Source organism: Apium graveolens, chromosome 10 (genome assembly GCF_009905375.1).
Source record: "Apium graveolens cultivar Ventura chromosome 10, ASM990537v1, whole genome shotgun sequence".
Taxonomy (NCBI): Eukaryota; Viridiplantae; Streptophyta; class Magnoliopsida; order Apiales; family Apiaceae; genus Apium; species Apium graveolens.
The window spans coordinates 208,997,957-209,025,681 of NC_133656.1; the positions used below are offsets into that span (position 1 = coordinate 208,997,957).

The 27,725-nt window shown below is 35.2% G+C and overlaps 6 protein-coding genes across 6 annotated transcripts; 3 read left to right on the forward strand and 3 right to left on the reverse strand.

The window, feature by feature from the left end:
* Positions 1-8,363: 8,363 nt before the first annotated feature.
* LOC141693729 (membrane magnesium transporter) lies at positions 8,364-12,190 on the forward strand. Its single transcript, XM_074498888.1, has 4 exons — positions 8,364-8,547; positions 8,651-8,703; positions 8,904-9,004; positions 11,807-12,190. Exons 1-4 carry the CDS (start codon positions 8,475-8,477, stop codon positions 11,895-11,897), a joined length of 318 nt encoding a protein of 105 aa, XP_074354989.1. The 5' UTR covers positions 8,364-8,474; the 3' UTR covers positions 11,898-12,190.
* Positions 12,191-14,413: 2,223 nt separating this feature from the next.
* LOC141690374 (transcription initiation factor TFIID subunit 8) lies at positions 14,414-16,366 on the reverse strand. The gene is made up of 2 exons (XM_074495180.1): positions 16,164-16,366; positions 14,414-15,930 (listed from the first exon to the last, which is right to left on the reverse strand). The coding sequence occupies exon 2, from the start codon at positions 15,869-15,871 to the stop codon at positions 14,768-14,770; it is 1,104 nt and encodes a 367-aa protein (XP_074351281.1). The 5' UTR covers positions 15,872-15,930; positions 16,164-16,366; the 3' UTR covers positions 14,414-14,767.
* Positions 16,367-16,599: 233 nt separating this feature from the next.
* LOC141690377 (uncharacterized) lies at positions 16,600-18,765 on the forward strand. The gene is made up of 3 exons (XM_074495183.1): positions 16,600-16,796; positions 18,298-18,376; positions 18,498-18,765. Exons 1-3 carry the CDS (start codon positions 16,645-16,647, stop codon positions 18,561-18,563), a joined length of 297 nt encoding a protein of 98 aa, XP_074351284.1. The 5' UTR covers positions 16,600-16,644; the 3' UTR covers positions 18,564-18,765.
* A 200-nt stretch (positions 18,766-18,965) lies between these two features.
* LOC141690375 (thylakoid lumenal 15.0 kDa protein 2, chloroplastic) lies at positions 18,966-22,227 on the forward strand. Its single transcript, XM_074495181.1, has 6 exons — positions 18,966-19,562; positions 20,187-20,290; positions 21,079-21,169; positions 21,289-21,357; positions 21,491-21,600; positions 21,957-22,227. Exons 1-6 carry the CDS (start codon positions 19,361-19,363, stop codon positions 22,047-22,049), a joined length of 669 nt encoding a protein of 222 aa, XP_074351282.1. The 5' UTR covers positions 18,966-19,360; the 3' UTR covers positions 22,050-22,227.
* A 1,029-nt stretch (positions 22,228-23,256) lies between these two features.
* Positions 23,257-23,598, reverse strand: LOC141691734 (auxin-responsive protein SAUR71). Its single transcript, XM_074496493.1, has one exon. The coding sequence runs from the start codon at positions 23,596-23,598 to the stop codon at positions 23,257-23,259; it is 342 nt and encodes a 113-aa protein (XP_074352594.1).
* A 1,448-nt stretch (positions 23,599-25,046) lies between these two features.
* LOC141690376 (uncharacterized) lies at positions 25,047-25,957 on the reverse strand. The gene is made up of 2 exons (XM_074495182.1): positions 25,647-25,957; positions 25,047-25,564 (listed from the first exon to the last, which is right to left on the reverse strand). The coding sequence occupies exons 1-2, from the start codon at positions 25,854-25,856 to the stop codon at positions 25,298-25,300; spliced, it is 477 nt and encodes a 158-aa protein (XP_074351283.1). The 5' UTR covers positions 25,857-25,957; the 3' UTR covers positions 25,047-25,297.
* Between the last annotated feature and the right edge of the window lie 1,768 nt (positions 25,958-27,725).

Genomic DNA, 27,725 nt, shown 5'->3' on the forward strand with positions numbered 1-27,725 from the left:
ATACTCTTTGAACTTTTCAAAGGCTTCAGACTTGTGTTTCATCAAACACATATCCGAATCTAGATCTATCATCTATGAAAGTAATGAAGTATGAAAATCCACCCATGGCTTGCGTAGACATCGGTCCACATACATCTGTGTGTACCATTCCTAGCAAATTTGCAACCCTCTCTCCATGTCTACTAAATGGAGACTGCAGTGCCACAACGAAGTGAGATTTTCATCATCCCTTTTCTTTTATTAGTTTGTTCAATCTGAAGTAAATTATGTCACATATATTCAGACCATTATTTAAAGTACCACGTCCATAAAGAATATTATCTCTAAGAATAGAACATTCATTATTCTCAATAATAAATGAAAATCCAGCCAAGTCTAACATGGGAATAATATTCCTCACAATCGAGGGAACAAAATAACAATTATTTCAAACAATAGTCTTGCCCGTAGGCATATGTAAATGAAATGATTCTACATTTTCAGCAGCAACTCTTGCTCCATTTCCATCAGTAGAATCACCTCCTCTTCCTCAAGAGTCCTACTTCTCCTTGGTCCCTGCAACAAATTGCAGATTTGAGAACCACATGCGGTATCTAATACCCAAGTAGAAATTTGATTTAATGACATATTCACTTCTATCATGAACATTCATGAATCAGAAGCGGTAGTCTCACTACCCTTCTTCTTCTTCAATTCTGCAAGGTAAACCTTGTAGTTACTCTTCCAGTGCCCCACCTTGTTACAGTGAAAGCAAACAACTTTGCTCTTGGGGTCTTCAGCTTTTGGTGGAACCGGCATTTTTTCACCTAATTTCTTCTTCTTGGAAGCGTTCCTCTTCCTTTTCTTAGGATTGGAACCTTCACCAATTAGAAGAACAGAACTCTTCTTAGGGGGAAAATTCGATTCCGCAGTCTTCAACATGTTGTGGAGTTCAGGCAGGCTGACATCCAACTTATTCATGTGAAAGTTCACAACAAACTGCGAGAACGAACCCGGAAGCGATTGCAAGACCAAGTCTTGGCTCAGCTCCCTATCCATGGCAAAACCAAGTTATCCAAGACGTTCAATCAAATTGATCATCTTAAGTACATGGTCATTCACAGATGATCCCTCAGACATCCTACAACCGAACAACTCCTTCGATATCTCATATCGAGCTGTCCTCCCCGCCACATCATACAACTCTTGTAGATGCATGAGGATTGTGTGAGCATCCATATGCTCATGTTGCTTCTGTAGCTCAATGTTCATGGAAGCTAGAATGATGCATTGAGCAACATTTGTATCATCTATCCACTTACGATACACAACATGTTCATCATTATGTGCATCACTAGCAGGTTCAGTAGGCTTAGGTGAGTCAATCACGTATTCCAGCTTCTCAATCCTGAGAACAATTCTCAAGTTTCGAAGCCAGTCAGCATAATTAGGACCAGTCAATTTGTGAGCATCTAGTATGCTCCTGAGTGATAGTGCAGAAGACATAACGTACAAAGTAAATCTGTAAATGATAAACACATAACAACATTTAGCAAATATTCAATTTCATTTCAAAACACTATATGAATCGGGTCTTTATTCATAAGTGGCTCCCACAAGTTTTCCTAATTTATTCAACCCCTTACGTGAAAAATTAAGCATTCATAATGCTAGTGGGAATAGGGATCCTACATTCCATTACACAACCCCGGCTGTAGCACGAACCGCCATGCAATGTTCAATAGGCAGACAACTCTTGTCAATTACATCTCATGTTATTCCCTAATCAAACTTTAGCCTCTTGAATAATTGAGTCTCGGCTGTAGCACGACAAACTCAATATTTTAAGTCAAGTCTAACCCAACATTCCGTACAGTTGAATCAGTCCCCAAAGGCCCACGGCTGTAGCACGTACTGACCTTTAGATTCTTATTCAATGTACACATCTCTATGTAATAGACAAGTATTTCTTATTTCGAAATCAAAGCCCTCGGCTGTAGCACGAACCGACAATGATTCAAAAATAAGAACTACTTTTCTATCATGTTGGAAGGCTATGACCGACACAAGCCCATTGTGTCATTGGCCAATTACTACTTGATATTATTTAATTTTAGAGGGATTATATTACGTTACAATCATAATCATATTATAAAGAAATTCTTCCTTTTAAATTAAATATTTCAAATCAATAATCAATAATCAGATGATTCCCAGATCGGGTGGAGCATTGTCAAGAGGCGTCACTTAATAACCCTTTCTTACAGATAGAAATCTGTTGTTGACAGAATCATCCTTTCTCTCATATCGAAAATTCATATTCAATTACGTGTTTCATAAACACAAGAATCTCATGATTGTATTCATAATATTGTTATTAAGGTTATGAAAAAATTTCACTATACTAGGTTGTCTAACAAACGCCTTATGTTCATTCAAGTTCACCTAAATCTATCATCGCATAATAAACTAAGCATATATCACATATATCAACATGAATAAACATTAAGGTAGGCATGTTACATCATCTAGCACATTAGTCTAAGCATTATACATCTCTATGTATCACATGAAGCATTTAAAAGCAATTAAAACAGTCAAAAACATCTTTAAAACACTTTATGGAATATAATCAGTTCAAAACTTTTATATAAAGTAAAATTGATCACTCCATTAGATCCGTCTCGGAAAAACAAATCCAACGGTATATTGTACGCCTAAAACGGAGTTACGAAACTCCCAGAAAATCAATTTTAATATGGACAGTCGGGCTGTAACGCATTACAGGAACGCGTTACAAGCCCTGTAACGCATTCTGGTAATGCGTTACACCCCTTTTAAGCCATTAAAGGGTGTAACGCATTCCGTGAATGCGCCACAGGTGTGTAACGCATTACACCCCCTATTTTTTTCAGCAGCCGACAGCTTATTCTTCTCGAACGCCGTGCATCTGACTTCTCTGTCTCTTTCCTGCTGTTCTTTCCGTGCCGCAGCAGAGCAGATGTATATAGCAGACAATAGTACAGATATATACAAACATATATATATATATACTTTATATACATATATTTATACTTATTTAATTACGAATTTAATTACAAGAACTTTAAAAATTCATAATAAAAAATCTATACATCATAAAATTATGAAAAAAATACCCAGACGATCTACAACACTTGTAGAACCCAGATCAACATTCAAAATTATTATGAGAAACGATTTCTCATCAGACAAAATTAATCCATAATATAACTTGTAAAAATCATAATTAATTCATAAAAGCACATAAAATTCTGAAATTTTTACCACGGATCTATATGCATACAACCTATGCTTTGATACCATTGTTGGATTTTTAACGTAGCGGGGCATGGCAAAACACTTTTACACATACAAAATCCAAATAAAAGCATATAAATCGTGAATAAAAATTCGAGGGATCGAATCTAACCTTTTAAAATAATTCGGAGACAACGATCAGAGATCCTTAGCAGTTGCTCCTCAAGTGTGAAGCACTCCACCGGTATCCACCAAGAAAACGATGTTAAGGAGGAGGAAGGAGGTGGAGAGAATTGAGTTTTCCAAACTTTTTGGGTTTTCGGGTTTGATGTGGGTTACAATAAAATAGGGTCTATAATAGTGTATTTATAGGAAAAAATTTCAGCTGAAATTTTCCCATAAATAATATTATTATTATCCCATTTATTATTCTCATTAATAATTAAAACACCTTATAATTATTAATCCTTTTTCTAAACACTTTAGAAATAATTCTCTCTCTTGATTTAATTTCCAAAAAATAAATCCTTAATTAATAATATTAAGAACTTTTCTTAATTAATTTATAATCAATTAAATCTCATTTAATCAATTATTAAATTTACCAATTAATTATTTATTTCACAAATAAATAATTATTAGTCATTATTAATTAATTCCTCCACCATTAAATCATTCTATTTTTATGGTGTGACCCTGTAGATTCAATATTAAGCCGGTAGTAGAAATAAATAATAATAAAACTATTTTATCATTATTTATATAAATTCTCTAATTTATTAAATATAATTAATTAATTAATCATATTTATTCTACATCGTGAGAGATACTTCTCAGCATATCGCGACTATCCGGATAATATGAATTCACTGCTTAGAATACCAAGAACCTTTTCAGTGAATAGTTACCGTACAATAAACCCCTTCTACCCTACAATGTCCCGATTAAATACAAGGAATGGATCTCGTGTCAAGCCTATCTAATTCAATCACTTTGCTTACCATTTACTATGCGTAGTTCTATGCAAATTAGAAATTCCTTTCTAATTTCATTTACTCTGGCCAGAGATTCCTGAACTAGCATAAGTGGATCAGCCTTGAACATTCGCTTCCTTCACTGGAAGGGGTAGATCCTTTATTGATCATACACTATCTTCGTGTACAAATTCCTATACCCAGAAGAGCCCTAATAATTGTCCCTGGAGACTAAGAACTAAACCAAAGCATAGTTCAGTGTACACAAGATGACTATGATGACCTCAAGTCTAAGGATACTTGTACAACTATCACTATGTGAACAACTGCTGACACGTGAGTGAACTCCATCAGTTGTTCAGCTGTGCGAGTCATGTTCAGTAAACTTATTCTATAATAAGCACCTACATACTAGCTATAGTGTCACCACACAAATGTCTATGAGAACAGACATCCTCATAATGAAGCAAGCATAGTATGTACCGATCTTTGCGGATTATTAATTACCAGTTAGTAATCCTATGACCAGGAACTATTTAAGTTTAGAGTTATCATCTTTTTAGGTCTCACTATTATGATCTCATCATAATCCATAAAAATCTTTACTCTAAACTATGGTATATCTTATTTAAACACTTAAATAGATAAAGCCCGTAATAAAAACAAAACAAGTCTTTTATTAAAATCAATGAAATCAAAACAGATTACATAAAAGTTATTCCTAAATCCTCATACATGATTGGACTTAGGACATATTTCTTTCATATGAGTCATGTTAATCAAGTATGTTATTGTAACACCCCCAAATCAGGGGTCGGGGATTCGGGTCGTTATGGTCTTTATTCCCATTCATAACACTTTACTTCAATTAAACAAATAACTACACAATGTGACCCCACAGTAATACTCACGCCACAACACGTTGTAGTCTCAGAGATGAAACTGAAATAGGTAATAGTCATTGAATCCATAATTTATAAGTTACTACAACCCAAAATAATTACTTAATAAAATTACAGTTCTTTGCCATAATCCAACAAAAGTTATAATTATACATAAGTTGATTTCCCCAAAAGTTGACCGCCTAAACTACAAATAATTTTACATGTGCAGCAATGGCGACTAGGATATCAACGAGAAGACGATGGGCGCTTCCCACACTCTTTTGGTGAGTCTGCTTTAGAATGACCATCCTTCCTAACTGTTGTTGTGTGATGAAGAAATGAAGAAAGAGTGAGCAATAAAGCTCGCAAGATAATATATACTTTAATCAATAATACAAGTATCTTAATCGATAACTTACTGAAAATCTTTATCAAATGTAAGATAATTACTTACTAGATATAAGCTTAAAAAGATGAAGTTACAAAATACTAAAATATACTTATATCTTTTTAGAAAAACTACTTTAACTACCATTGTTCAAACTATAAGAAGTTTTCAAAAATTCATCATATAGATGAGGTTACAAGATAAAGCTTGTATAAGATCAATCTTTAAAATATCATTTAAAAGATGAAGTTACGAGATACTTTAGTTTCAAAACATCATTTTGAGAAGAAATTCTTTAGAACCTCTGTGTGAAAGTAAACACAAGATTTTGTTCAAATACATTTGGGAGAAGAATACCACTGGAATAACGTGATAACTTTACTGATCATGCAATGTATCACTCTCTATAATTCTCTACTAGTAGAAGGACGAATTCCTTTTGAGTCATCACCCTGGCCACATGAGGGCGGCCACATGAGGGCATTATGCTGGACTGTCCAACAGCCTCCTACGTTTTGATGGACTGTCCCATAGCCTCTTACACTTTGATGGACTTCCCCGCAACCTTTTACACTTCCTCTGGCACACAAGGTGCTAGCCCATTCAAGTTCCTTGAAAACCCTATCCTTATAATTGGAATCCGAATTTAATCGACATTCCCCGAGTGTATAATAACTCGTTGATAGGTACAATATTATATATATACAACTACTTCCCGAATGTGGGCAAGTAACCAAAACTTTCTTTTATCAACACAACAACCTCGTTGCGAATATAAAAATACATCACGGAGTCGGATCCCTCGAATTTTTGAGCGAGTATTTAAATTGCCTTCGAAAGGAAGATTTTAAATTTGAAAACAAGTTTTAGGACCCGCTCTATCTTTTAAAATCATTTTGAAGACTTAAAAATATTTTTGAAAACGTTTGGGATAAGGTTGATCTAATAAAATAAATCAGTTTCAAAATATTAGAAAAATATCTGAATATTATTCTTTAAATAATATTCAAATAAAAAATAGTTTTTATAAAAATAAATGAAGTAAAAGTTATGAAATTAGTACTTAACTAAAGAAAGATATACTTATACGAAAGTAAAATCTTTATTTAAAAAATCGAAAATAAAGTTTGATTATTATTCAAAACTATCGAATATACCTTATTCGATTAATAGTTATAGAAAGCTATATATATAATATACTCGGGAAAATCGTCTCCCAGTTTAGAAAAATGTTCAACTTTGGATCCCCTATACTAAGGGTATACGCAATTACTGCTTATCTCTAGCATATGTATTATTATGCAGCTTATAAGCAATTGTATTGATAGTGAAATATCAAGATTTCAAAACATGCATGCATATATATATATATATATATCATATCAACATGTTTACCAAAATATACATGCAACAATATATCGCAAGATTTGTTAACAATACTCATGCATACTGGGGGAATTAAGCAACCAAGAAGTAAGCATATTGTTGCATCTCAACCAGTACACTAAAAGAACAGATGTACTAACAGGCTTGACATATGAACCATCGATAAAACCTAATTTCAGTTTTGAAAACAACGCAATTTCCATAGATCGCTGACATTGATAATTATTACTCTCGGTAAGTACTACAATAATAATCTGCATTCCCGGGTTATCTGATGGATGCAGATAGTACGGATGGTGACAATCAAGTGTGTTTGGGAGTGAAGTAGAACCTACTGTAACTGCGAAATATGATGCACTTGTAGACATACTTGACTAAATAGACACAATATGTGTTCAAGTAGAAGCAATCGCTAATTACACACCGAGATAACAATTCAATTGACAGTTCAATTGATGAATATCTTCATGTAGTAACAAAGAACTTACAGATCGAGTACCACTGAAATCAGAAAAACTCACAAATCTGTCATTGATGACGAAAATTAACAAGTGTAATCAGCGCTTTTAACACTAAATCTGATCAAGTGAAGCTTTGATACCATGTTACAATACACAATCTTCATCAAACACTTCATCTCTATTAATTTTTCATACCGTAATCTATTAATTAGGGAAGGAGGGAGAGAGAGATAAAATATCTATTTTTTATAAACTGAATTTGTTACAAGCCACATATTGAATCTGTATATACACTATGTGGCAAGTCTAACATAATTAGATGGGAATAACTAGATTGGTAGACTTCTAAATTCCGGCTATAATGTCATGTCACTAACAAAAACCCTAACTAAATTCTTACATGCTTGTTACCGAATAAATTTCTTGAGAAAGTGGTGTCAAACATGCTCAATATGAATACATTATTATATTTTAATTTATGAAAAAATAATAAAATATTCATAAATAAGAAAGTTTGAAATTAAAACAGGTTCATAAAAGGTTCGGTAGAGTCTCGAATCCATCTCTCCCTCTAAAATTTTTGTTTCCCAGTAATTAACTTTTTCCAAAAAAAGGTAATCAACACAAAACTAAAAACCACTCTAATTTATTATAGAGAAAATCTAAACTATATCGAAATGTGATATATTTTGTTTTAATAGGTATTCCCTTATTTTGATTATTAAAAAAATAAATAAATATCATTATACACATGTTTAATTATTAATTTGTTAAATTATTAAATATAATCTCTTTATATCGTTAAATTACGATCAAAACTTATTTTACTAAATAAGGATCACAGTTCATTCCTAATTTTTATTATTATTTTTACCATAAATTTATAATTACAATATATTTATATAAATATAATGAAATTAGTATATGATTTAATAAATAAAATTTCAAATTTTTTATTTAAATATTAACGGAGGAAGGAGCGCATTGAAGCTGGTATAAGTAATAAGTAAAATCGAACAAATAAAAAAGGAAGCAGTAAAGTAAACTAATCCCCCTCTGTCTCTGGATCTATCAAACAATATAATCTGAATAAACGGCCGGCGATCCAAGTGAAGAAGCAGGGATGAAAGTGGGTTTTATCGTCGGCGTTGTAGGAGTTCTGTTTCTCTCTCACGCTGCTTTTTCTACCATTCAATGTATGTACTCTTATCATCCCCCATCCTCCACTTTAGTCCTCGTGTTTGCATATATGTATTCATCATATTCACCTGTAACTTCTTGTTTTTTGATTGATTGCAGATAGAGCTTTGCTCAAGATCACTGAAGATGACTTCTCTGGACCCCCTATTCATGTATTCTTACTACCCCTTTATGCGTTCTTGATTTTTTGTTACGAGATTGTTGAGTTATTTGAGATTAAGGGCTTTTATTAGTTCTCCTTTATCCCTAATTCATGTAAAGCTACTATCTTTTTATTTCATTCTTGATGGGCATATAGATTTTGTTTACTGATGGGATCTGGTTTTTTTATTTTGATTAATTTTGGGGGCAGGTGATCGGTGAGTTGATATTAGGCTTGGTTTTGTGCTTGTGGGCTGGCCTTACCGTGCCCGGAAAATTCCTTTCTATACTTCCCGATTCTGATGAGAACAGGTACTTGTTGCTCTTTTGTTTTGGTCTCTATTATTACTTGACTATATTATCTTATTTTACTTAAATTTTAGTTTCTATCACCTTATTTTTTTGGTATCTGATGTTTCAAAGTTAGTTAGCTTTTAATTTCATTGTTGAGTACCGTTGAGATTATTGGAGCTAGAGATTTCAATGTAGATTTATAATACTTTTTTTAGATACATAGGCTTGATGAATTGATTGTAGTTATGTGTTGGCTCAATTTTATTTGAAGTAGTCTGAGAATCCTGATACAGGATGGGATTTTTCTAATATGTACAAAATCATTAAAATTTTAGTTTATGTTTTTGCACTAAAATTCTTTATAAGAATCCGAATTTTTTAAGTACCCCCTACACATACGATACACTTCTGATTATGTGAATATACTATTTTTTAAAAAGGTGATACCTTTGATGCTATAAAACAAAAATACAAAACTAGTAAAAGGTTATTGGCTTTTGTTGGTTGGCTTATTTAGTGAGTTTAAAAGGTTATGAACAATAGATCCGCAAGCTCAGCTGAGTATATGTAACACCCCGTCCCACATCGAGGAGATTTGGGGCTTCTGTTCAGTTTATAAGGTGAAGTATTACTACTATGTGCACCAACAAATCATGATCTTTTGGGGGACTGTGGTGGGCTAGTCGTTACCCAAGTTGGCTGCATTTGGGATAGTAGGATTCGACTTATTTCGGACTCGGAATCGGGACTTGATCCGATTTTCGAAAAAGACTCGGGATTTGACCCGGGTTGTCACATATGGTATCAGAGCCGACTCTCGAAAGCTTGATGCGTCAAGTTGCCGGAGGTGGGGACACGAAAGCTGGTGGTATTATCCCACAATGGCAAGAGGTTCGGAGGTGGGGACACGAAGCCAGCTGGTATTATCCCACTATGGCTAGAGTGGCTAGAGAGGTACGATCTTGGACCTATGGGATGTCTGTTTCGGCCCTGACGAGGACGTCAGGAGTTTAAGTGGAGCAGTTTGTAACACCCCGTCCCACATCGAGGAGATTTGGGGCTTCTGTTCAGTTTATAAGGTGAAGTATTATTACTATGGGCACCAACAAATCATGATCTTTTGGGGGTGTAGTGAGCTAGTCGTTACCCAAGTTGGCTGCATTTGGGGCAGTAGGCTTCGGCTTATTTTGGACTCGGAATAGAGGCTTGATCCGATTTTCGAAATCAGAGCCGACTCTCGAAAGCTTGATACGTCAAGTTGCCGGAGGTGGGGACACGAAAGCTGGTGGTATTATCCCATAATGGCAAGAGGCCCGGAGGTGGGGACACGAAACCAGCTGGTATTATCCCACTATGGCTAGAGAGGTACGATCTTGGACCTATGGGATGTCTGTTTCGGCCCTGACGAGGATGTCTGGAGTTTAAGTGGGGCAGTTTGTAACACCCCGTCCCACATCGAGGAGATTTGGGGCTTCTATTCAGTTTATAAGGTCCCACTATGGCTAGAGAGGTACGATCTTGGACCTATGGGATGTCTGTTTCGGCCCTGACGAGGACGTCAGGAGTTTAAGTGGGGCAGTTTGTAACACTCCGTCCCACATCGAGGAGATTTGGGGCTTCTATTCAGTTTATAAGGTGAAGTATTATTACTATGTGCACCAACAAATCATGATCTTTTGGGGGTGTAGTGGGCTAGTCGTTACCCAAGTTGGCTGCATTTGGGGCAGTAGGCTTCGGCTTATTTCGGACTCGGAATCGAGACTTGATCCGATTTTCGAAAAAGGCTCGGGATTTGACCCGGGTTGTCACAGTATATGTTTAGGAAGTTTGTTTTTTTAATTCATAATGTTTTGCGATGCAGCTTGTTGCCATGTAAGTTTTCCCAATATTCTATTAATTAATTTAGACATTATTTGAAAAATAGATTTATTTGTATTTAAAGAAGAAAATGAAAACAATGTGTAAAGATGAATTTGCTATCTTCCACTAGCTATAGATATGAAGGCGGAGAATTTGTAAATACAGATACCAAAATTAATACCGAAATACAAGTTGGACCATGTTATGTATATAAGCAGATTTTTAAACTCTGATGCATGTGGTAGCTGCAAAAGTGTTTAATCTTTTCACAACCCGTCATCATTATTGAGATGCTGTCCAGCCAATATTTTGAATCATAGTGAAGTATTGATTGCATTACAATAACATTGTCTAGGGGAGAACTGCATTACTTTGGGGCTTAGAGTTAACATTTTTCATTTGGCCTTTTGTTCAGAAATTAAAGAAAGAAAAGTAGCTTCTTTTGTTGAGAAATTAGCTTAAATAATGTTTATTATGGCTTCATGAAATTAGAGAAGCAATTGAAGCTCAAATGTGTATGTCATATTGGAATACGCTCCTCTTGTTGTAGATGGTAGATTCAGCATACTATAGCCTGGCTATTGCTAATTTTGTCACGGAGTTCTATCTCCAGAATAGTTTGCAAATGTACCAGTTAACCAGCCTTTTTTTTGTGGGGCAAAACCTTCTGATCTTTGTCGGGGCAAAAAAAGATAATGCAGATTCGTTGGTGATTTATGATAGTATTTTTAAATCAATTTTACCAATTCAATACGTGTAAATCTTGCTATATAAAAATTAGTTGGACTTCGGTTCATACAAACGTAGCAGGTATACAAGTATATAGACAATGAATGTACTTAAATAGAATTTGAATAGTACCTGTGACAAAAGTTTTTTAATCACTAGTTCCATTTGTTTTCCTATCTGTTATGATATTTCCATAGTACTGATGTCCTCCTCACGATTTTTAAAATGCAGAGTGGTCTCTTTACCCGCCAATATGGATTTCATGATATTCAATCATCGTGGAAGAGCATTCCCATCGGCACTTGATCTCAAATTGAAGTGATAAAACTCAGAGTCGGGTTGAGTTGCACGGAAGAAAAATTACCATTTTTCTCTTTAAACGACGAACCACTTTATGTTATTTTCTTTAGTAATGATCACAGCATTTTAGTAAGGATATGTTTGCAAATCGAACTGCAAATAGAACTGTTTAGTTTGTATCAAATGGCAAATTTGTGTAGTCTTTGCCTACAAAAGTTTCAGTTGTATTTTAATACAAATTATAGCCCTGGACAATAATTTGCAAAATTCTAATTCGTATAGGACGGATTAATTGGAGTTACATAACTTTTTATATGCTTTGGAAGGTATGAAACAGCCTATGAATACTTCTGAGTGTTTCAAGTCGCATCGACTTAAAAGTTAGACAGGTAATTGTAAATCTGATTCTCAGTTTGGGGAAAAGCCTTACTTGGAGCTAGCAATCTGTCAACTGCAAAGAAAGGACAGTTCTGGATACCCACAATATGAAAAAACGACTTCAAGTAGAGTCTGCAAACCGCCTTTATTGTCCTAATCTTTTGCCAAGTAGTTTGCTAGGTGTTTGTTATTTGCCACAGGCTGCAATTGGGTTGAGACAATTAGCTAGGAGGGTAAAGAAGAGAAGCAAATAATTTTACTTTACTACAGCATTCTCCAAATTTTCTGTTTTGAAGATGAGAGCAAATTTTGAAAAAAAAATGAAATGGAGGGAAATATTTTGAAAATTTATGTGAGAGCTTCTCCTTAACATCCCATTTTTGGGAAAAACTTTCGGGGAGACATTTCCCTATTAATCTTTTATCTTAACCTCATAAAACTCATTAGCACAAGTATAAAAGAAGATTTTAAAAGTTTTTTGCCCTTCACTTCTTTTCTTTCTAAATTTTAATTCGAGAGCATAGCGTAGAGGTAACATGTCATTTGTTATCTTTTTCCGATCTTAGTGCAACTGCTATCTTTGAGGGAGCAAAAATAGAGTTATGCATGTAGACCAAAGATTAAAATACAAAGAAATTACACTGCAGCAACCAAGTAGCATGGAGATAGTCAGTGCCTTGATGAAAATGGTCAGGGCCTTGAAAGATAAATCTGAGTAGCATGTAGTATCATTTTACAGGCATCAGTTTATACATTAAATATCCTGCAGTCATGCTTATCTACTTGCGTATACAAGAGACTCGGTCAAACCGAAGGACTCAGAGACTTGTTTCTCCACCTATGATACAATGTCATGTGATGGAGCCATCCTTTTCCCCAGATTGACAAAATTTCTACCAAACTCTAATTGCCATATTCTCTGCTAATACAAATCTTTTGTAGTTTTTGGTGGCTACCTCAAATAACACCATGACACAACATCAAGAGGATAAAGTTGGTCGTCACAACTGATTATATGGAAATCTCATTTGCTGCTGTATCTAGTGTTTTCGAAAAAAGTGTTTAGCAACCTAAATGGGGACTATGCAACAACGAAGATGCTGGTGAGTGAGATAAAACCAGAACAAAAGTGATATGGATTGTGTTTTAGTCAAGGACTTACCATACTTATTTACAACATAATGCCTCTTCTATTACTTCTATATTCTCCAGAGCAAACACGGCAGTACCTGTTCTCACATGCTGTTGTTGCACACGCAGATCTCTAATCAGTGGTAGACGAAAACAATGACCACGGATTCTGCACATCCTGCTTTTTTCTGTCAGTTAGAGTCAAGGATAGTCTTACGAAAATCTGCTTTTCTCTAGACCGACAATGCATTGGCAGAAAAGCACCTCCTCGCATTTTTGTCTCAACGCACAAACTTTCTTTACTTCAGAAGGACATGCTCCCCCAGTGTACTTCCTCAAGTTCCTAGACTAAGCTAATAATACACAAATCGAAGGTTTCAGACATGCTGCTATCCCTAGGAAGGCAAACAACAAAGTAGAACAATCCAGAACTAAGTAATGGCACTATCATCTACAACCAAAAGATACCAGTTACTTGCCCTTCAGTTACATGTTGCAATTAAGTAATTAACAAAGTTGCTTGAATTTGTTTATATAGAGAATTGGGGCTTTAACTCAAGTCGGCCTGCTATGCTTAACAATACTCGATTTGGCTCAAGTATGTGCCAAACTCGATGAAAGCTTAGTTCAAACTAGAAAACTCGGTTTGAACTAAAACAATATATAATTTAAATTTCTTTAAATTGGTCTAATTTCTAATTTATTATAAGTTTAATCATTTCAATTGCTGAGCAGCATACACAACTCAACTCAAGAGTTTTGAACTCAGCTTGACTCGATTTAAACTCTCTCAACTTGACTCGATTTAAAACCGTGCCCCCAGCCCTATAGAGAATATTTATATAAATTTCTTAAATTCTATATCCTATGATAAGATGAAATTCAAACTAAATTAATTGTTTCCCTCCAAAGCAATATAATTCCACAATCAACTAATAACATAAAATAGCATATGATTATAAGCTACTGATCTGGAACATTAGTTGTCATAACACTAAAAGTTCTTGGTATGGAAATACAATACAATACTAGAACCAACAACCATCACAATTAACATTATCTCTAAAGACCTCTGTGATTTCCGACAATCTACCACTATGGGTTTGGAAAATACATGCATAGGCCATAGTTCAACAACATAGAGCGAAAAGAATAAGCTACAAATTCAATTACTAAAGAAAACCCTGAAGCATATAAAATGCTAAAAGGTCTAAGAAACACTTTCCTACCTTGTAACTCTGGGACTACGAAATATATCTTTAGTAATAATCAGAAAGGCTACTTTGTAACTACAATACAATTATGACTATCGACTCCCTAATCCGCTGCTACATTTCTGAAATCCACAAGTAATCTGGAATAAGCACATGATTTAGAACTAATTTACAACTGAGTAAGCTCCTGTGGGTTATCCATAGACTGTCTAATGATTAACTCAGCTCTCCTCCTTTTGTCATCCCTGTCTTCATCTCTTCCAAACCAAGATGATGATGCCTGTCCACCTTTGTTCAGAAGGCTCAAGTCCGGAGATTCACCTAAAAATGTTTTTCTAGCAGATTTGAAGTTCAAGCGAACAGCTAGCCTCTTATCCGAGACACTAGTTCCGGCACCATCTCCAAATTCTCTAACACCATCCTTTATTGCTTCAATAGCAGGAGCGAATGTCTCTAACAGAGAGGAATGCTTATTTGCATGCCCTTCTTCCAACAGCTTAGATGGCATAACTATCTTTGAAACATCTTTTTCTCCGGCTTGCAAGGGAGCAGCAAGAAACGGGTTTTTGCTTTCACCTTCCACGAAACCATTGTCCAACTTAGCCGAGGTAGAAGCTACAGCTGAGCCATTGCACATTATTCTCTGTTGCAAGTTCAATAAAGAACTCTCAGCCTTTCTCCGTTGCCTAGCAAGCTCAATTTTATCAGCACGGGGATCTGTCTTTCTCTCATTCCACATTGGTGTATGAATATATGTATGGGGATCAGGAAACGCGGGCAACCATGCAGGAACATGTTTAAAAGCTGGCGTCTCACCCATCTGCACAAAACTTGGTATTCCACTTGGTTCCCTGACTATTGGAAAATTGGGTACTGGCTGAACAAACGGAACTTCCTCCGCTGATTCAACATACTCTATAACTCCTCTCACAGTTCCCGACTCTGCTAAACAAACACTATCTCCCGAGGCACCCAAAAATCCAGTTGAAGCACTCAAATCCTCCAACCCTCGAATTATATCAAACACATTACACTCTGACCTACCTGCTAAATTAGAATTAAAACTAGCCGCCCTTCCTAAATCACGAAGGTACCTAACCGCAATATCAGCAAGAGCATCCAATGCCGACTCATTAAAACTCTCAAACCCCACACTTTCACAAATCTGAGCAACCGCAATTCTTGAAACTGCGCGACCAAATTCGTCTCCACCTGCCCTCCTACTCAGGTTTCTATTCTCTCTCTTACTCTCCACTACACCTTCATCTCTCATATTCAAACACCAGTATCATCTAGTGTTTTGCAAAACAACCCCACCATTCACCTCAACACCTGTAACAACAATGCAAATTTAAAGTTCAAGAAAAGCCCAAGAATTCAATTAATTTGAATTCATCTCATCTAGGGTTTATCAAAACAACCACAACCAATAATCTAAACACATTCATTCAATCACAACAACTCAAAATTAAAATTCAAGAAAAACCCAAGAATTTCAATCATGTAGTGCACAATTTACATACAAATCTTCAATAAAATACACAAATCTTGATAAAAATACTTACTTGAACTTAGTAATGCTCCAGAACCCAATTGTCACTAATCAAGAAGAGTCTAATCAATACAATCTTAAAAAAAATAGGGTTTTAAAATCTGAGAATTAGAAAAAAAAAAGGTTTAAAATTTGGGGGTTTTACAATTACAGACTAGTATTTGTAAAAGGGTAATGGAGGGATGAAAGAAAAAAAGAAGAGAGACACACGATAGATATAGATCTTGAATGGGAGCCTCGAGGACTTTATATATAGGCAAGGCCATACAAAAAAAAGGCTGAAAAATAGAAAAATAAAAGAAAATAATATAATTCTTAGCTGGCAGTTTTGTCATGGGTTTAAATCTAACCGTTGAAAATATTATATAACATATTAAATTGGAGGGCTAGGATGAGATATGAGAGTAGGGTAATCAAGAAAAGAGGATAAGTAAAGGAAAGGTACCATTTTTACAAGAAGTTGAATTGAATTAGTAAAAGAGTGTGAGAAGGAGATGGAGAAGTATTTTGGAAATGCTTATAGAGGTGACCCGGGAGTTCCACATGCTGACCCGGAAAGATTTATGAATATATGGATTGGTTCAGCTGCTTTCAATGTCTTCACCTTCTTTAATCCTTATATGTGGCAGCTCTCTAATCAATTCAAGTAAAGTTTTCATCTTTTTTGCTATCTGCCCTCTTTTATTATATCTGGAATTTGTTAAATGTGTGTGTGTGTTAGTGGGGCAGTGGTGAAGTGGGTTTTTCTTGACGGGTTTCCAAGATTGTGTATGTGTTTTGTATTGTGTTTGAAATAGTGATTAGTTTTTGTAATATAGTGTGAAATTGTGTTGTGGGATTGTGAAATTGATACCATATGCATTTCGATGAATCGTAAAATTGATGTGAACAGGGCAGTTGGGACATGGTAATTGTTTCTGCATTTTAACTGACAGAATTCTTAGTGGGATAATTTTGGGTTTCGGGGTGGTGTACGATGAAAATGATCCTCGTTGTTTTGTGTTGGTAATTAGTAAAAATATATGATCAAGTACTTAGATCGTGCAAGTTTAGCATGTACTAAATATTGTAGAGAATATATGATTTGATATGTAATTTATACCCTTGATGGTTTGTGAGTTGAATTGCAAGACAGCAACTGCAGTAGACTATAAAGTAGGATTGTTGTGGTGGTTTGTAGGCATAGCATAAATGCACATATAAAGAAGAAAGCTGGACATGTATAGTGACAATGTTGATATTCATGAAATTGACTTATTTCAGTTTATGGTTTGACTCGTTATACTTGACGAATTTAATCCCCAATTGTAATTGCTTCAAGCTCTTTAAATAAACATTGAGCACTTCCTACAAGTCCACTGCCTGATTTATGAGTAAAAATCTACTATCTCATACATGTACAATCTCAGAGTAAAGTATAAACAGTTTCTGTCATCACCTAGGAATGGATGAATGTTAGTCAAGAAAAATTATGCAAGATTTATTACTTCATATGCCTTTAAATCTTTCACTTGGTTGAGTATATTTTCGTGTGGAAGCTTGACAAAAACTGCAAATACGTTTCCACCTTATCAATTTCATGAAGTTCCCCCCATATGCTTATATGAACATCTAAAGGAATTTTTTCAGTCTTTTATAAAACATTTGTCACCTAACTTAGCAAGTAGTTGATACTCAACTTCATCGCTCAAGAAACTGAATCTCAGTGCATTCACAGTTTCACATATAGAATGCCCTGACGCCAACATAGTCTCAGCACTAGTCCAAAGCAACTTAATGAAATGCTCTACTAATTCTTTATAGTACGTGCTTAGGGCTGTCCCCCCCCCCCTAAAGATATATGACAAGCTTCTTAATAGGAATCATGAAAGAGTATAAACCATCTCCAGTTTGTGATTTAGCAACCATGCGGGTTTGAATCAATAGGATATTTTTCTCATGGTATATAACACTTTTTTTATGTGTGCAAAGATTTATGGTCTATATTTCAACTAGCTGGTCCGCTTTTTTTTCCTTATGCTGACTGAGCTGCTTTGCCCTGTTTCTTTAACTCGAAATTTTATTGATTTACTTTGATTAATTTTCTTAGCTTTGTGTAGAATAGAATTGTCATCCCTGTAACACCTATTCCTTTTTCTAATTTTCAGTTGGCATGACAAAGCAATGCAATTTGAACACTATCACTGGAAAAAGGCACTAGAGAAGAAGCAGCCTTATAAATTTAAGGTAAAAGTCACATTGATCTGATTTATTGTTTTGTACTCAAGCTTTTGATCAATATTTGAAGTGAACCCGACTTTGTTTCGATTTATGTTGTGACTTGTGATATTTTTTTATTCTGTTGCAGTGGAACCAGCAGAGCAAAGCATTCAGGGACTCGTACTACTACAACTGGCCTGTATATTTTCCCTAGGGCCTTATTTGGAATCACAATTTGCATGATTTCCTTTGGATCCCCAATCATAATAGCTTTAAACGAACCTGTTGCTGTTTGATTCGTGTTTGTTAGATAAACAATTCATTCAGTTTCGTGTTAATTATGATGCATTATCCTACTGGTCACAAGTCTTCAAATATGTTGCTCCTCTCAGTTGTGCAGGCAGTTTGAAGTTAGATGCTCTTTGGCTTTGCTATACCAGTACTTTTAACAAGTTTCCTACCGCACTTAAAATTGATATATTTCTTCACTGATCTAAATATCGAATTAATTTTAAAACAAAGAAATTTCTAGTCAGAAAATAGAAAAGCTTATTGTACAGCTGAAGAAAGCTTGTGTCATTAACTTTAAAACCTTGTGCTACCGGTACCAGTTACCCGGGTGGTAGCAAAAGCAAGCATTTTTATTGTTTAAAGTTACTGATTGTGTAATAATATAGAGAATGTATACTTAAATAATAGTTGCTTGCATATAATATTTTTGTGGTTTAGATGGATTTAATTATTTTAGTCAGATTTCAAAGTGAAAAGAGGGAGAAAGAAAACTTATGAATAAAACTTTTAGTAAGAGGAAAAGAAAATGGCAAGTGAGAGTAAAAGCACGCGCCACTGGGCAGTTTGGGATTCAAACAATGATGATAACGATCCATCCTATCCAAACAAAAACACAAACATAAACTACATACAAATAACCAATGTAATAACATAGACAGTGTCTGATACATGCAAAGGTTAATCTGAGTGTGTCAAAGTGAGGTTGAAAAGTAACTAGCAATGGTGGGCTTTCTTGTACAATCCCCTTGTTGTATTCCAACTTCAAAATCATCTTCATTCAATCATCCTGCTGTTGCTTGTGTTGATTCAGACCATTCATTAAAAACCCAACAACATTTCACGAAAAGGGCTGCTTCTTTTCCATCCAGGTCGTTGAGTTTTGCACTTTCTACCACTCTTGCTATCTCTCTATCTCTCTCAGGTTTGTTACAATTATCAACTCCGTATGGTCTTACTTTGCTTCATTATTAATTATCTTTCCGATATTATGCTGTGTGATCGTAAAAGAAATGTTTAGTGGATGAATTCTCCTTGGAACACTACTTTTAATCTACTTATATTGTAGTATGAGTGATTTTGCAAATTACAGGTTCAATGTGCTTTAATCGGACTGAATGAACGACTCAAATACGTAGATGTTTGTGTGTCTTGAATTTGTTGTCCTTCTGTAAAGGGCCTGTTGTAAGGCTTATATTGCAACACAGCTTGTAATATCTCCCGTGTCTCCAACAATCAGGCATTTCTGGTTATTTTGATAACAGAACACTTTTTTATTAGGCACTTCTTTCTCGTTTTGAAGATATAAGCATTGGATTTTTCTTCTCAAGTACCTCCTTGAGATGAAACTATCTATTTGCTTTTCGTTTGTTGAATATTTGTTACTGGCACACTCATGCCTCCACTGAGGTTCAACCCTCAACCTCATTTTACCAAGAACTATATTTCTTGTTCTGTGACTATTTGCATACACTGATATAAATGAAAATCTTGAGTTAGTTATATTGCACGCCTATGAGACTGAAGATTGTTTAAGAAAACTTTGCAGGAGTTGGATTTGCTGAGGCAAAAGTTGGGGTTAACAAGCCAGAATTGCTCCCTAAAGACTTCACTCCAGTTATTGATGTTGCTGGTTTTCTCTCAGAAGGACAGGTACGTATCTTTGGCATGATTTGCTTATTGTATGCAATATGAACTCTTAAGTAATGACTCTACAAATATCTGGATTACCGTTTTTATTTTCTTTTATTTTCATGGTAAATTTTGATAGCATGGGCCATCGTAAATTTTATAGGTTGGGTGCTATTTACTTGCAAACGTTATATTACAGTAATGCATCAGTTCACGGAGCATAAAAGTTTCATTTTATTTTAGCTCATATACATTACCTATTCTGTGCATACCTATTGATCCCTCCAGTCTATTTCTAGGTGGCTCAGAAACCAAAGAGTAGGTTGAATCATTCCTCTATAAAATTAAACCAAAGTCCTTGTCTTGTAATTGAAACGTTGTCGGGAAAGATTTCAGCCCAAATTATCCTGGTACTGATTTTGAGCTCGCAGTCTGTTAAAAAAAGCTCCTCAATACTCCATCTTTTGTTCTTGATATCTCCATTTCTTTTAATTTACATTTAAAGATATTCTTTGGTCTTCATTGTTTACCTTTCCCACATAAATATGAAGGACAGATTTTCTATATCCGGTTGCTTATTCCTTACTTCTTAGTGGGGTTATAAGGCAAACACTCTATGAGCTTGAACTTCTGTTGTCTGCGTTATTTGTCCATTCTAATTATAGTCACAGTGATGTAATAATAGTACCTGTTTTTATGAGCTTTTAAATAAAAGAACTGCTTAAATGATAATGCCTGTCCTATAAAATGGTCCCTCTTAATTGCATGTCAATGTTAGAACAATGTTTATAGCAATTAAGTAATGGCAGGAAAACAGAATTGCACAGGAGATTACTGCTATTGAGAAGGACACTGGTTTCAAGTTGAGAGTTCTTGCTCAGAATTATCCTGATACCCCTGGTATACATGCATGGTGAATTGTCAAGAAAATCCCGGATTTAACAGAATTTCTTCAACTATATCTATTCGATTAATTTTGCAAAAAAATTGTTCGTAATAGATATTTCTATTCTCTTCAGGTTTGGCAATCAAAGATTATTGGCAAGTCGATGACAGAACTATTGTTTTTGTAGCTGACCCTACCTTCGGTAAATAACTGACATATGACACATAAACTTCACGTTTGTTTCCCTCTCAACTTTGTAGTTGACCGTGGTGATTTTTGTTCTATATTTTTACATATCATCTATGACAAGAGATGCACATCCTTTTTATTCTCAGGAAACATACTGAACTTTAATGTGGGAGATTTGGTCGATCTAGACATACCACGTAGCTTCTGGAGTCGCTTGGCTGGAAAGTATGGAAACATGTTTTATTGGAAGGAGAAGGTAAACCTTTCAATATCGTTTTTCAGCCATTTTCTCCTTTTTTTATTGCTATATTTTAGATGGCCATTTCTCACAAAACTTCAGGAGAAGGGCCACTAAGAGGATCTTATACTTAACCCCCCCCCCCCACACACTTAAAAGCCTCCGTTTGGGAGTGATGATTGCATCGCTACAACCCATATTTTGGGGAGAAAATTTGACCTCAGGATCTGAAATGATCTTCAGGAATACTGAGGGTATACGAGCTTCAACTTTAGATATCTTGGTATACCTGAAATATGCTAGATGACAATCCCTACCAAAATATTAATGTGCATAATAAATTATTATGTTCATAATTTTATGTGCTGATTCAGGGTGAAGATGCATCTATAGAAGCGGCTGTCATGGCAATATCAAATTGCTTAAGAGAACCAGTGGGACCAAACAATTGTTCGGAGATAAAATAAGGTGCAACTGCAGTAGTTGATTGCGTAATTACATCAGTAATTGTTACTGTACTGAAGTTCATTTCATGCTATAGTTGTATTGTAAAATTAGTTACTCTATACATGTATTTAAGAAGATATATTATACGGTTTAAAAAGAAGAAGATATTTTATAAAACAGTAAAATTAATTTTGACAATTGTAGAGTCAAAGAGTGTTTTCTTTCCCTTTGATGATCCTATCTTCAGTTACTAGCTCTCGAACCTTAAAGTTGCTGAACATTGTTGTTGAAGTAAGAGAAAAGAACAAAACTATACAGTAGGTAGGCAGACAAGTGAACAGACAAGATTAATGAATATTTTTAGAGATTCTGTTGATCGGGAGTTTGGTCTTGCTCATTTACGATTAGAAAGTGAGGTTGTTGAGTATCTACATATAGGGTCGGTCATATTCGGTTACAACCTCTTAAAATGTAAACTCTACGAACTTTCAGAATTCACCACATCAACAAATAGAAAACTAGGATTCACCAAAAAAATCTGAACCTAAAATTTTGCTTGTAACCTATAGAACAATATTCGGTTAATATAACGCACAATTCACTAAAAAACAAATGCTATTTACCTGGTTTGTAGTTTGTATTTTGCTTCAAATGCTTTGCTTTACATTATGTATCTAGTGATGGAACCAGGTACTAGCTTAGGCTGAAGCCCTTCTGGTCTTAAAATCTGAGTTGAAAATATGTCATGTAGTATTTTAACATCCCCCAGGTCTTTCAGAGTTCTGGTTCTGCCACCTTTAATGTATATGTTGATGGGTGATATTAGATTCTTAAAGAATTAGGAGGGTTAAATTGTTTCTGGGCCTAAATACCCTCTGATTACTAAACCTATCTGCCAAGTGAAAGCCACGGAATAACTGACCCTCAACCAAGATTCTGATTTTCAAGGAACGTGGCGACACGGATTAAGATCACTATTCTGATTCAAAGTCTAGCTGTAACATGTCAGTAAAGAGTAAACACATGTATATGTATAGTGGCAGTCCAATGAAGGAATCTGTTATATTTTTCTTTGGATAATCAGAATTTGTTGTAATCGTTTATATACATAAACAAGTGATTGCTAATTTACAGAAGAATTGATCTCGTTCTCCTAGTAAATAATTATCACACAACTATAATGACAAACTCATGCAGTACTGTACAGCAGTGGCCGACATCATCCTACTAGATCTCCTTACTGTCTTGTAGGATCTTCTCTAGTTCCTCAGCTTTACAAGGGATTTTAAGAACTCCTTTCTGTTGGAATCCATATTCCTCTTCAGCTTGTTCCAATAGCCTCAAAAATGCAGCACTGCTTAGGCAGCGCAGATTGACGACAAATCTCTTTGGCACCTCACCCTTTGCTGCAAAAACAGCAAAATGACCTTCCTTTACATCATGAGGCAGCTTCTCTTTTTTGTCAAGATCTTTGTCAATGGCGATATTGTGTAGGTTTAAACTCCTTTGCAGCAATTTGATGAAAAGCTGAACCATTGCCAACTGAGTGTTCATATATTTAGACACCATAATGTATGTGAATTGTTTTCTCTTTTTTTCCTTCTAATTTTGCTGTTGTTGCTACGGCTGTTTTCCCAAGAGCGTAGGAGGGGATTTTATATATAGCTGCTTAGCTTAGGAGGTGGAAAACAGATGAAATTTCTAAGATGGTCATGGGTCCATTGTATTTCTTAAAAATCCTTGCCATTGATTGTATTATTGCGAGGTAATTTCCTTTTCCTAAATCTGTTAATGCATTGGGAACCTTGAAAAGACATTACGCTGGTAAAAGTTGCGCCGACCAATCTGTAAAACCGTACTATTAAGTTGAAAATTCTAGAGCGGTGGTCAGTAGCTTAGAGTTACGAAACTAATAGATAAGTTCTTAACTAGCAGAAAACAAGACACATGGGTATTGTCTGCTACCTACAAGGCCACAACTATCAGTGCTATGTAAATGTTGACTGTTAATGGTTCTGCAATTTTGGGAATTAGTTGTTAGCAAGCAATGAAATGAATTTGTTGCGGAATTTGATTGACGCCAAGATTGCACATTTATTATCTATAGTACTTGGTGCAATTTGAACAGGGAGTTTGGTACATGTTGAAATTTGTTGTGTGTGGTCCGTTCAGGTTGGTAGAGTTTGTTACAATTTTGTGTGGTGTGTTTAAGTTTGTAGAGTTTGCAACATTGTACTAAGTAGGTGGTTATGCACCACATACAAGGTCTGAAATCACATTAGAGGCTTGTATTATACAGGAAACACGGCATATGTTTTTTTTAAGATTATGAATATAGTCATGTTCTTCTTTTAGTGCTTTAAATACATGTGTACTTCTTGTATCACCAAGAATACATTTGTCATATGTTTACGCCAAGTACTGGTTTACGCAACTCAACAACCAACAGGGCATTCCCGTGTGTGTGTGGAACAATCTGCACTTCCAGTTTTCGCAATCTGCTTTAGCTAAAAGGCTTTGCAAAACAATCTTGGGAAGTCAGTACTGCAAGAAATAACAACAAGATTTACAGTTAAACACATTTGTCAATCATAGTGACATTTCTGGTTCTAGTCATATGTTCTATTAATTCTTTCTGACCTTTAGTCGGCATTTGTTTTACAGTAACGAATGTTATCAATGAGGGAATGCTTCTGGAAATTTGGTGAAACTTTTAATTCTTTAGTACAAATTTTTGGTACACCCAACTTCAACTATCCATTTTCTTGGACAATATCAACTACAAAAGTTTTAAGTATTCATGCTTACATTTGTCTTTGCCAATGAGTGTCAAACTCTCGATCTTTGGAGTTAAAGACGAGAGATATCCGATAAACTACAACTGTTTATCGGGATCTCAGACCTCAATTTTTGGCAATCTTTGATAATCATCCGCTAGACTAAATCCGTCTTAACCGAGACTCAGACCCTCGACAAAGTAAATTGTAGTCACTGACCAGGTTGCTCGCAGGCAGGACTTACAATACCAAGCAAACATAATGCATCTTTTATTGTAACAGCCGTGTATGAAACTATGAAACACATATGGGCTAAGGCACAGCAAATGGTTGTTGTAGTGGTTGAGCTCTTTTCAAGAGTATGAGTTCGACCCAAGTGTAATTGTAACCCATTAGCAAAAAAAAAAAAAAAATACACATATGGCACTGACTAATTCATATTCAGTCCGCAATTGCAATATTAGATTTATGTTGTACAGTTGAGCAAACAATCAAACAGTTGGTCTGCGCTGAAAACCAGAGACTGGTTGATCACTGCTAGGAAAAGAGTGGAAACTAGTTACAACCGCGTGCTGAGGGCCACGACGACATCGTTGCTGCATCTCATCAACCTTATGAGAGTCCCCGGAGAACAAAGCTTCAACTGAGCCATCTCTTCTGTTACGAACCCACCCGTTTACACCCAACTGACTCGCATTTTCAACTGTCCAGTCACGAAAAAACACCCCCTGTACCACTCCTTTTACTTCAACTCTCACCTGCAAATTATCAACAATAAATGCTTACTCGAATTACAAAGAAAGTGAGGATTTCTTTTTAATTGGGTTTATTAGGGTTTACCGTTTTGATGGGGTTGTTGTTTGAGTTGGAATCGGACATCATGTTGACTGAGAAACGACGTCGGATAGGAGGGGGAGTTGTGAGGCGGGAGAGAAATGGAGCGGAATGGATTGGAAATAGCGACGCTGACTTGCTGGTAGTGGCCGTAATTTTACATGTCGCTGGACTTGTTCCCAAAAGTAAACGATTCTTAGACAACAAATGTGCCATTCTTATTCTCACTCCACAGTATACACCGTCACATACCACTTCTCCCTATTCTTTTGGGTAAAACGTTAAACGTTTATTTTATCACCCTAGTATTTAATAACTTGCAAGTCCGCCATTAAGTTGAAAAATAAATCAGTTGCATCATAAAATTATAATTATTTTACCATTATAATACTCTGTTATCCAATTGTTAAGTTTAGTTTTATAATTTTTTTAAAAAATTCAAGTTTCAATCAGGTAAATTGTTGAGATTTAAAATTGTTAGTTTACAATTACTTGATCATATATTTCCATGATCCGCGAGATTGATAATATGATTTTTTGAAGTGGTCATGTCATGTGTAGCGCTGAGAACCGGTTATGTTTTGAACTTGTTAACGAGTAACTTAACTCCCTTTAAAATACATAAATTGTAGCTTGTTTATTCAATAACTGAATCGGCTCGTATTACATGGTGAATTATTGATTGATCATCAAACTATCATAGTTTAATTTGTTTCGTAGAGAATTTTAGATGATTATCAATATATAAGTTTGTATTCTACTAAGAGAACATTAGATAAATTTGATATGAATATGAATACATTCATGTTGAACAGTTCGTTTGTGTATATGACCCAATTTTTGTGTTTGAAGTTTGAACTATAGATGCATCTCTTACACGGTCGAGGCCCAACAAATCTTTGGGTAATCAATGGGCTTGTGAGACAAATTTTGCAAATGATGCTACATACAATAATATAGGGCAGGCCCAACCCAATAACTAAGAAGCAGCAGGCCTGTCAAAAAATCCAATGCAGGGTACATGGACATCAGGATGAGCAATGCATTTTGACAAATGTTGAACAAGCTTAATATAGAAAAAAGGCTTGGAAGAAAAAGACGAGATAAAGAAAGGATGATGAGACGCAGAAAGAAGAAGATAAAGATGAGAGAGTAGGCTATAGAGATTAAGATAAGAATGGAGCTAGAGATTGTAACGAAGAGAAGTGAAGCATAAGAATTGAAGTGCATCATCATAAATCATCATAACCTCTTAAAAACAGGAAATGCGGCCTAAAAGATGAGGATGGGGATGGGGATTTGAACATATATAAGGAAGGAGAAGTGTATCACTTGAAATTGAAGTCTGTGTTGGCGAGGACACCCGGAAGACATGCAAATATGCAATGCAAAGTTGTAAATTACTCATTCTTCCTTATGTTAGGTGAGGCCTAGCTGTGAGTTTTGGCATTTCTCGCCCCCCAATTATCATATCATGCCAACCTCCCCCCCCCCCCCCCTTCTTTATCCTCATCCGAGGTAGGTCTCTTCTGTTTTCATCGTTTCCATCTCAACTTTTTTTTCTTTATTTTGTCAGCATCCAGACACTAGAAAGCTGTAGTGTACTCGGGGTATCAGCTTTTCACTTACATATCTGGCGACCATGATGCTAAGGGGGAATGGGTCTCAATTCTTTTACCTCGTATTAATATATTATTAATTTATTATAAGTGTATATGAGTTAAGGTGTGTCTAATATGGGCCCATGACAAATTCTAATAAAGTGAAATGGATGAGTTTTAAAAATTATTTTATGGACACCTCATCAATCACTAATTTTTGGTGTACACACACTAGAAAAATCTCATGAGTTAAGAGCATGTTGAATAATTATATTATATTTTTATATATAATAAGCCTATTATATTCTTATCTATTTATACTATCTATATTATTATATTAAAGACGAAATAATAAAAGTTTGTTTAGTAGTCGGCCCGATAACTTTAATTATAATAATATTTAAAATAGAATACCTTTATTAATAGATATATATTCATAAGATAATTATAATATGTCTAATGGTTTTCGTTAAAACAAAAATAA